Below are 11,407 nucleotides of genomic sequence, written 5' to 3' on the forward strand. Positions count from 1 at the left end.
GATACTTAAATATGAGTGACCACCACTGCCTTCTATGTTGTCTCTAATGCAGTTAATGTTAGTTAATTCCTCTGGATGTGCTTCAGTTTCTAAGTAACTGCAATTCACATATGTTTCCTAGAATCTGGTGTAGGAAGTTTGTGGAAATGTTTGTGCAAACATACAAATTTTTCTTTTTTCTTTTTCAAGGTTCTTACAGTGACTTTACCTCAAATCCTTTGCATTATGAAATGCAGAATGATAACACATCGGGGGGTTTTTTTTGTTTGTTTGTTTTTTTCGCTCCAGGTAATGCCGAGCCAAATAACCAATCCTGGAGATGCCGAAGAGAAGAGATATTCTTGCCATCGTGTTGATCGTGTTACCCTGGACTCTGCTCATCACTGTTTGGCACCAAAGCGCTATTGCTCCACTCCTCGCCATCCGCAAGGGTATGCAGTGCACTGCACTCCACTGGCAATATCATACTTGAAGTGGGTCCTCGAACCTAACAACGCACTTCAGGTTTAGACAACAGGCCGTTTGTGTAGAGGCACTCACTTGCCATGACCATCGGCTTCATCAGAGCTCAGTAACACTTCCAGTCACAGTAAACCTCAGAGTGGATGGTTTATGTAAGTGAGAAAGACTTGAAAGTTACCATCACGTACCCACTGTTATGCATTTAGTATGATGTATTTGTTTAATATACGTAGTCTGTGAGTTTCACTGAATTATTTAGCTGCCTCTAATCTGCATTTATTTTTCATTTTAAAAATAACTTGCCTAGTGCAGTATGTCCACCCTGCTTGTCCATTCACATGGTTTGAACCATCCATCCATTATCTATACACCGCTTAATCCTCACTAGGGCCGCGGGGGGCTCGAGCCTATCACAGCTGACTTAGGGCGAAGGCAGGGAACACCCTGGACAGGTCACCAGTCTATCACAGGGCTACACTTAGAGACAGACAGACACAATCACATTCACACATATGGACAATTTAGAATCACCAATTAACCTCAACATGTTTTTGGACTGTGTGGGAGGAAGCCGGAGAACCCAGAGAGAACCCACGCTGCACGGGGAGAATATGCAAACTCCACGCAGAAAGATCCCGGGTGTCCTCACCAGGACGTGAACCGGCAACCTTCTTGCTGTGAGGCAACGGTGCTAACCATCGAGTCACCTTGCAGCTGCTTGAACCATCAATCCATTATTTTCTTCTTAGTGTGACATGCAGCATGCATTATTCAGCAGCATGTCAATCAAGTGTTTGATCCATTTAGATTTAAACGCTCCACCATTGTCACTCATGTAAATTCAATGCAAATTGTAATTCAGTAATTTCAAATAATACATGTGTCCTTGAATTTAACTTCATCTTAAATTTACATGACATTAATAGTTATCGTATTTGCACACTGGTCTAAGTCATTAATACATACCATACTCATGACTTTCACGATCATCTCCTGAGACCACAAACAAACAGTGTAAAATGTCAAGAATGCTGCCGAGCAAACACACCCAAGTTAGAGCGACGGCAAATCAATAGAGCTATTTACCCTCTTCCTATGTGTGTGGAACCCCTGTATGTACATTCCTGCTGTGAATGCATATACAGGGGTTAACAACCAAAACAGGTTTATTCAAGACTATTTGTACATTATATATCAAGATAATTGGTACATTATTTGCAGTAAAATGAGTAAAATTTCTTTCATGGAAGCAATCATTAGAAAGCATACGGCTTTTCCCCTCAACAAATATCAAAATATGACCATAAAGGTGTTTTCAGTTAAATACATTCAAGTAATTTTATTGTATCACAGGATACACTTAAAACACAATAAAGTATTTGGAAAATAATAATAATTTTTAGTCACTGCTATCTGACCAAACTCAGTCCACAGGCTTCTTTTTGTGTGATCCTAAAAGAGAAGCTTGGGATTTTTTTTGGCACTGTGCTCTTTGGCAGCTTCTGTTGAACATCTGGCCATCAGCAGATTGTGTTAATCTATGTGCTGCAGAAAAATCCTCTTTATGCTGGAGGTGCAAATGGAGCTCGAGCAGAACAGTGACAAAGACTGCTATTAGCTGTGGCACAATGAAAAGAAATTAACCACCTCAATGATGCTATAATCATGGTCCTGTCCATCATGACCAAACAAGGCCAAACTATCACAGCCTTTAACACTGGAGTCAACTCAAAATGCATTCAACTGATTGGTTCACTCCTGTTTACATGCAGGTCTTGAATAGAGTCACAATTTTCAAAATTAGTGTTAAATTGTTATGCATAGAAAGAATATAGTGTGTCATGTAGATACCATTTACTGCAGTAGCACAAACTACAGACTTAGTGAAGATTTATTTGTGTGTATTGATTCTCAGCTGTACCATTCTAGCATTGGTCAGAGGTGAAGCAGAGAGAGGATGGTGAAACACTGCTTTTTCAGCCTGCTGTTAAGTTACGTACAATGTGCCCTAAAACCTACACAAGGTTTCTTATGAAAACACTTTCATAAGAAACCTTGCTTGTCTATTATTACGATAGTTTTCATGCACACAGTCTGTGGCTCTGGCTGTACAGGTCATGGATGCAGTGAAGATGCAAAGTACCAACAAAAGTTGCCTCCCAGCATTAAAGTCTTTTTTTTTTTCCAGGCAGATCTCCTAAAAAAATAAAAAAAAGGAAACATTTAAAATTTACTGAAGTCAAACATTGTAAGTCATTACACATTTTGAGTTCAGTGGAATAACTAGCAAGAGTCTTGACCCTTATTTGTGGGGTTATCTATGAGCCCGAATACAGTACCAGAGATCTAACCTGCTTTTGCTTGTGTTCCGTAAAATCCAACATCATGTAATGATCCTACATGAAAGACCCACCTCACTGTAATTACAGAAATTTTACACACATTATACATCTCTGAAGCAAAATACATTTTTTTAAAAAACATTAGAACCTCTTTAATTCAACAAAATATAGTAACTTGAGGAAAGTGTCCTAGCACACTATAGAATTTTAATGGGAAAGGCAGAGGAAGAGAGTCTGTGGTGGAGTTTGGACATAAAAAGAGAGCATGTCCACCAGATCCACATACCCACATTTTTCTCTTTATTTAAGACAAGCCCAAAGGCAACACTGGAGTAATAGCAGAGGCCAGCTCTCCCCTCCCTTGTCTTGCGCTGTCTCTCTGTCCATCAGCTGTATTATTCTCTCACGGTGCCTGCTTTCACTTTTTGCAGCCTGTCACCACCTAGTAAAAGAGATCTTTATCATTCCAGAGAGGCTTGCAGTCCGCCACCACCGGCTCTCAGGTACACTTTACCCCCATTGGGTTTAAGTCACCTGAGGCAAATATACAAAGGGCAGCTCAAGGTTGCACTAATGCCTTACATGTCTTCTTATCCCCATATCTATAGATGACGGTGTTGAGGGCAAGAGGGAGGCAGGTGGCCAGGCGCAGGACTCCAAGGAATACTGTGCCTCAGATAAGGACATTGTGGAGGTGGTGAGGACAGAGTATGTGTATACAAGGCCTCCACCCTGGTCCGATGTGCTGCCTACAATCCACATCATCACCCCCACATACAGTCGACCCGTGCAGAAGGCAGAGCTGACACGGCTAGCAAACACCTTCCTCCATGTCCCCAACCTGCACTGGATCCTGGTGGAGGACTCCCAAAGGAGAACACCTCTTGTCACGCGACTCCTCCGAGAAACAGGGCTAAACTACACCCACCTCAATGTAGAGACACCCAGGAACTATAAGCTGAGAGGTGACACTCGGGACCCCAGAATCCCCAGAGGGACCATGCAGAGGAATCTGGCTCTACGTTGGCTGAGGGAGACCTTTAATGCCAACAGCAGCCAAGCTGGAATTGTCTACTTTGCTGACGATGACAATACATACAGCCTGGAGCTGTTTGAGGAGGTTAGTGCTGTTACACCACGTCACTGTGGCTGCCATATCAGCTGTGCTCACTTCATGCATTTTTTTGCTAAATCTCTGCAATTGTAAATTAGCACACCAAAGGAGGGCAAAGTGTATAAGCATAGAAACATATATTGTGCCAATTGATCAAAAATAAGCACTAGAACTTAAACACTTTATTGTCCTGAATAGGGAAGTTCCCATCAGGTTTTTTGTTGTTTTTCTTGCCCCGATCAGTCATTTAATATTCAGTTCCTGCCAATACCCTATATTATTTCCCAAGACAATATGTACTTACAGTATTGCAGATTAGCTGAAGTACCTGGTTGTGTATTTTTTCCTGTTTAATACTGCAGCAACTAGAGGAGGCAGGCAGTTACATGTTTGCAAGTAGCGAGCATTGTGAGGATTTTGCCAGTAAAAGAGCACCACGACAAAGACTTTTGTGACACTTAATGATGCCCAGCCACTGCACATCTTAACTTAAGCTGGGATTAACTGCAGTGTTACAGCCACCATTGTATCCCACAGTGTCTACTGATCAATTATTAATTAATAATGCTGCATTTATTAATGAATTATTTACATTTGACATCTGTGGGACAGTGGACATAAACCAAAGTATCAAGCTTAGGTTTGTGATTATATTAATCAGTTAAAAAGCACTTTAAGTGGCTTGAAGGGATCAAGATATTCCTTGTAATTAACTATGCTTTAAAAAAAAAAAAACATCTCACAAACTTAAATCACTTCTCTTAATTGTGAACATTTAAGCAGTTAGTTTAGTAAATTTAGTTTCTTTCTTTTTAAGAAAAAAAAAAAATTAGGACTTTATGATCATATCAGCATGTTTGTATTATCCAGCCAGTCAGTAAAGCTTCTAAAATTTAAATATTGGCATTGGCCCAAAATGATCATTGGCAGACAAATAAGATGATACAAACTAATGCTCAATGCTGCATGTTGGTGAGCATAAAAAGGGGCATATTATATCACTGTAACCGCTAGTAGGCCATCATGATAAAATGAATATGTGCATGTATCGGTATCTGCAATCAGCCAAAATGAGTTGGAAAATTTTAACATATTGAATATCTCAAAAAATCCTATATTTTGCATCACTAAAGAAACATAAGATAAAAAACATTAAAAAAAAAAAACAAAAACTGACAAATCTGGCAAAGAACTTCACAAGTTGCCATGAGTGAACTGTTGCATCAGCAGTGTGGTCAGGAGAAACACTGACAATATGTGGCTGTAGGATTCTTGTGAGTGGGAAAATGTGAGTTCCATCATAACTGTGTAAGTGTTCTTATAGATTTGAGTGTTCCCCTTTATCTGACCTCTAAACTATTTTCAAGTGTAACCATCTAAATGCTTATACCTAAAAGTAACCTTCCTGTTTGGTGGGCCAATGAATCACAGCACTATCGCCTACTCAAAAATATTGCCAGCTCTGCACCAGTGATGAAAAAACAAAAAGTTTCAGTCTTAACTCCATCAATCTTTGAAATGCTTCACTTGAACTTCAGAAAAACTAACCAAGTATAGAGCTGATGGTGGGTAATTTGTGTGGGTGCAAGGGAAATGTATGTATATTTGTCAGGAGGACACTGCACACAAATGAAAAAAAATCTGTGGTGTATACTGTATGGTGTAACGGTTGGTTGAACTATAAATTCTCTGCTACTTGAACCATTTTTTTGGCTCTTAACAAGCGTAGCCAAGGATGTGAAGTTGGTATAGAGAAGTTTGGGCATGTAATCAGTACATCTCAGGCCATCCATCTTGACATCAGTTGAATTACCTGAGCGGACATGGTCTAGGTCCTCCGAGTATTAGCCTCAAGTCTTGTTAGTAGTGCAGACGGGGTCCCGTAGTAAATGGAGCGCTGGGTATTGACGGGGCCTGTCATTACCTTTCTCTGGGAATCAGCCAAAGTGCTCCGTCTCCCTCAGAGGCCCTCCATCACCTCCAACAGGCCTATTTATGGGCCAGAGTAACGGCCCTGAGGGGCAGAGAAAGAGAGAGAGAGACCAAGAGAGAGAGATGGAGGCAGAGTGAGGGAGAGCCAAAGACAGAAAAAGATCGAGCGAAAAAGAGCATGTGATAGTCAGCTAGACAGAGCAGAGGAAAGTACATTTCAGTATTTTCCATGGCTAATGCAAAGTGAACTAGTTCTTTTGTGTAATTGCAATACATTTTCAAATCTAACTGTAAAATAATAATAATTTAAACTAGTTAATGCTAATTCAAAGTCTGACTTAGTCTTGTACCTGAATGAGGTGAAAATTAGAGTCTGAACCTTTTTCATGTTATTAGCATAGAATTTCCCTTTAGTACAGATGTGCAACTTAATAAATTGGTAATCAGTTCATTTGTCATGGAGCACAGACTTTACTGAAAGCAGTTGATAGTGCAAAGATGCCACAGCAGTCAGTCTTTTGCAGTCATGCCTCAGTTGTGCATTGTATTCAGATTATAAGCAATTCAGGGTGTTCTAGTCTCTTATTAAAACTGTCTGGTCTTATTTAATGATAAAAAAAAGAAAAGAAAAGAAAAACTTTCTGAAATGTTTGAGCATTTCATGAGATAAGTTACAATGCCCATTGCTCTCACATAATGGTATAAAGTTATGACGAGTTTACTAATATTTTTAAGGTATATCCTAGTTTCAGTGTTGGTTGTTCGTATGAAAATGTAGTAATAAATGTAATAAAACATTTTACATACATGCTTTTCTACCTTAGCGGCACTCAAAGTGCGTTACAATGTTTTCTCATTCACCCATTTACACATTCATACACCAGTGGCGACAGAGCTGCCATGCAAGGTGCTTGCCTGCCATTGGGAGCAACTTTAGGTTCACTGTCTTGCCCAAGGACACTTGGACTGCAGAGGGGCAGGGGATCGAACCGCTAGCCTTACAATCAGAGGACAACCGCTCTACCACCTGAGTCATAGCCGCCATTATTTAATTTGTATTTTATTATTACACTTATTATTGCAATGTAATTTAATTTAAATTTGCTAAATTGTATTTATTTTTTTACTTACTTATTTTTAATTTTTGTTTCAAATCACATGATCCTATTTCAGTCTCTTCAGCATTTGAACCAATATTTCAAAATGAAAGGAGAATAAAGCTTTATCTAAACGACAATGAAACTTAATTAAAATTTTTGTCAAACATACAAAAACTGTAAATTTCAGGAATAAAGGTTGCATTTTTGAAGCTGCCACACTAATCAAGCCAAAATGTAGTTTGTATTTAAAAGACTTGCTCATAGATAATTGCAAAGCACGCTCACCCACAGTTCTTATTGCAGCAGCGGTAATAGCGGTAACAGTCTGACACAGAGACAGGCCACCTCACATCACCTCATACAGTATTATACAGAAACAAAAAGAACTGACTCAAGTCATTGTCCTCTGCTGCTAGATTCTGGTGCAATAGAGCTCACTGCTATTGTTGCCATCAGTTTATATCAAGAATCCCAATCTCTGACTCAGTCTTTCATTCTAGCAGCAGTTAGTATTAGTAGTAGTGACTTTGACACATACTGTCTTTTATTAAATGCATATTTTTTAGGTCAGGCATTAATGGAAACTGATGAAAACCTCATGAAAAATTAATTTTCCACATTTAAAGTACATGGCTGTGAAGAACTACATGAATTATTGACGCCTCTTAAGAAATGCTTAGGTTTTCTTTCCAAATTGTAAACTTATTCACTGTTCAGCATGTATTATTTGCAATGTAGTTATGTACAATATGTATTGTATATTCTACATTACTGCCTTGTTCTACTTAATCACATGTTTAAAAGATATCCAATTTGAAATTTAGATGGACAACTGGCTGCATTTGCAATGCAAATCATGTTTTGAATTCTCAGTTTTATTTGGCTTATTACTGAAAAAAAAACAATTTCATAGGGATGATTAAAATAATTAAATATAATTGAAATTAGGATCTTAAAAACTAAATAATTGCTTTTTTTTTTTTTTTTTCGGTGTGGGCAAAAACTACAACAGCAGTATTAGATTACACTTGTGTTTTGTTATGTTCCCTGAACCCCTAACTACTGATTAATGTACCTGGATGCTTGCCATCTATTCTCTGTTAGAATTTGGGATTTCTTGTCTGTCCGTCTGTCCGTCCTTCCTTCCTTCCTTCCTTCCTTCCTTCCTCCTTGTCAACTAAACACTGGCATTTATGCAGGAAACAATATAAGAGGAGATAACGTGTGATTAAAGATGGCTGAAAAATATGACCCTCCTTCAGAAATTATAGTAACACTCATATGAACATATGCACATAAGCACAAAATCTCTTTCACCTTTAACACCCAGAGCTCATTAAGATCCTGCCAAATCTTATCTGTTTGACTCGGTTGTTTTCCCTGAAGCTCAAATCTGTGGATTTCCATAAGCCCCCAGGCTGCTTCATCCTGTTCAAACTCTACTCCTCTCTGATCACCTGACCTGACTACACAGCAGACCATCAGATCACAAACAAATCTAACACAGCAGCTCATGTGCAAAAGGCACATGAGCATGCGATTTGTACAAAATGCATGCAACAAATAAGCATGTAGCTTATGTGTATAGATATTTTCTTAGGGCTTTGTCCTGCTGTGTCTATGGAAGACACACATACTGGACACCGTAAATGCTCCTGCACCCACCTTTATTTTAAAAAGACCTTCCACTGGAGAGGCACCAACATCATTATTTCTGCTGCATTGAGTTTGATTAAATGACTCTGCTGTTTCTAAACCTTCCTCTTCCCACATTATAAAAACGTACCTTTTATGACTGCGGCAGCTCTTGCCAGGATGGCAAAGACTCGCTGAGTAGCAGACAAAGGAGAGGGTGGCAAAATCGTTTGATGCTGGAAGATTAAAGGACAAAAAAAGGGGGGGGGTGGTACTTTACCTTAAAGATTCTTCTCAGACAACCAGCAACCACAGCCACTTGCTGCAATGGCTTGGCTCCTTCAAACTCTCTTGGCACTGGCTGCGTTGATTCCCTTTAAAGATGACTGTGCCTGATTATCTAATTGTATGGGAGCTGTTGAACAGTGTGTGTGATCTGCCTTCATCTACCAGTATGTCAGCTGCATAGGGCACAAAGGCCTGGTCAATATTCACCGTCTTTCAGAATGAATAATAGCAGCAGCTCTAACAACCCTCCGTTCCGTTCGGCTGTAATGCTGACAGCAAATGCTCAAATACTGTCTTGCTGTCATGTACGCTTTTTCAGATGACTAATTCACTCTCTTCCCTCGATTTTCTCTTCTTCACTTTCCTCTCACCAGATGAGATCGACTCGGAAAGTTTCAGTGTGGCCTGTGGCCTTTGTGGGTGGTTTGCGGTACGAGTCCCCGAAGGTCAACGCAGCTGGGAAGGTCTATGGCTGGAAGACGGTGTTCGACCCCCATCGGCCCTTTGCCATCGACATGGCTGGCTTTGCTATCAACCTGAGGCTCATCCTTTTCAAACCGCAGGCGTACTTTAAGCTTCGAGGAGTGAAGGGAGGCTACCAGGAGAGCAGTTTGCTCCGGGAACTTGTCACACTCAACGACCTGGAGCCTAAAGCTGCCAATTGCACTAAGGTAATTTCCTTTTTCATGTTTACTGATGTTGAGCTGCTTGACTTGAGCAGTTTGTAGTTAAGGGATTTGCTAAGCTTGCCATATGTTAATTCATTTAAAGTCTTATCAGAAAATATAGCAGAGTATTATTTTTTTTTTTTAAAGATTTTGAAATGCAGTGTAGCAGAGGTATACAGTTGCAGAAAATGGAAATACTGCACTCAATTGAACACTATGAAAGGGTGTTATTAAATTTGTCATTATTTGGTGCTGAACTATCTTCCTGAAACTAATTTTACAAGAGAAAGCTAAAAGAAAGCCACAATCTGCCTTCACAATATTACAACCAGGTCATTGACTGAGTACCACCCTTGAAACAGAGGGGATTATTATTTTATAGTTTTCACAAGTTATATAATAGTAATTTTGCAGCTTCGGGCCACTAACACTATTGCAAGCAAACTGCCACGATGATGCAGGAATAAATTACTCATAAACAATAACACAAAAAGGGTGAGTGAGAGTTTGACTTCCCATAAATAAATGAAAGATGGAGAAAGTATTTACAGCACTTCAACACAATAACACAACCTTCTAAGACAGAGGATTATGAATTATTAAAGGAGAAGTTTGGCATTTTGGAGCATATGCTTACTCACCTTCTTGTTACTTATATAAGACATTTTGGGGTTTCTGTTTTTAAGAGCCTTTTGACTGTTTCTGGTCTTGGTGTGAAGCTAAGCAACCTCACTGCCAGCTGTAGCGTATATAAAGATGAGTGACAAATTGAAGGAGAGGTTTTGCTGTCATGGTTTGGGGCCACTTGTTTTCTTAGAGGGCAGGATCACTGCAAATCAATACAAAGTTATTCTGAGTGATCACTGTTGTCCTGTGATGAAACATTTCTGTTGTAATAGGAGCAGAGTCTTCCAGCACGACAAAGCCTCCATCCATAGGGTCCAAGCTGTCACTGAATGGTTTGATTCATGTGGCCTTCAGTTGCCAGATCTCAAACCAATGGAGCAGTTATGGGAGATTTTGGTGCAACGTGTTCTACCACCATCATCAAAACACCAAAAGATGCATTATCTTTTGGAAGAATGGTGTTCATGCCTACAGAATAGCTCCAGAGACTAGGAGAATAAATGTCGTTACCTTACCAAGACATTTCATGTTGATTTTTCTTTTAATTTCTCACCCATCTGTAGATGTGAGATTGTTATTGATCTTTTCATTTAACTCTCAAGAAAGCAGATAAGCGTGTTTCCCAAAATGTCAGTCTTTTTTTTTTTTTAAGAAGACAAAATGGTATTGCGCCACAGCAGTTTTCTTATGATACAAACAAACCTGTTATTTAAAGTCTCCAGGCAGCCTGGCATAATTGGTGTTTTTTTTTTTTTTTTAGCAACAAAAGAGCTTCTTTTCCTTGATCACCAGTACGGAATCACTTTTTGATGCCTCAGACTTACTTGATTAAACCTTCCTGAGCTGCACTACGGCATCTTCTTCAACATATACTTGGTGAGAAATCCATGTATTTCTCAAATGAAATTCCATGATGATTTTCTGATGGTCAGAATGTCAAAGTGTAAATTTATTGTTGAAAAGTTGAACATCATTGATTACATTTCTCACACTGCCCACATGCACTCTTGTACATTTGCACATGTAGTTGAGCAAGACGCTTGAGGGTAGCAGCAGCATCAACGTTCTTCTCCATACCCACTCCACCATTCCTGCTTAAGGCCGTTGGTCTGGGTCACTTCACTAAGCCTCTATCTGGGCAAAGAGGAGTCAGCCAGAGGGCTTTAGCTAGCCAATACACAACAAACACCCATACACACACACACACACACACACACACACACACACACACACACACAC

At 39.6% G+C, this 11,407-nt stretch overlaps 1 protein-coding gene across 1 annotated transcript in view; it reads left to right on the forward strand.

Annotated features, from left to right (window-relative positions):
- Positions 1-319: 319 nt before the first annotated feature.
- b3gat1a (beta-1,3-glucuronyltransferase 1 (glucuronosyltransferase P) a) overlaps positions 320-11,407 on the forward strand; it is a 14,981-nt gene continuing 3,893 nt past the window's right edge. Inside the window, exons 1-3 of the mRNA XM_008281683.1 lie at positions 320-431; positions 3,413-3,924; positions 9,248-9,544. Of these exons, the coding sequence (XP_008279905.1) occupies positions 320-431; positions 3,413-3,924; positions 9,248-9,544 (921 nt within the window). The remainder of the gene's footprint in view (positions 432-3,412; positions 3,925-9,247; positions 9,545-11,407) is intronic.

The sequence above is a fragment of the Stegastes partitus genome, unplaced genomic scaffold, assembly GCF_000690725.1.
Source record: "Stegastes partitus isolate 25-593 unplaced genomic scaffold, Stegastes_partitus-1.0.2 Scaffold241, whole genome shotgun sequence".
Lineage (NCBI taxonomy): Eukaryota > Metazoa > Chordata > Actinopteri > Pomacentridae > Stegastes > Stegastes partitus.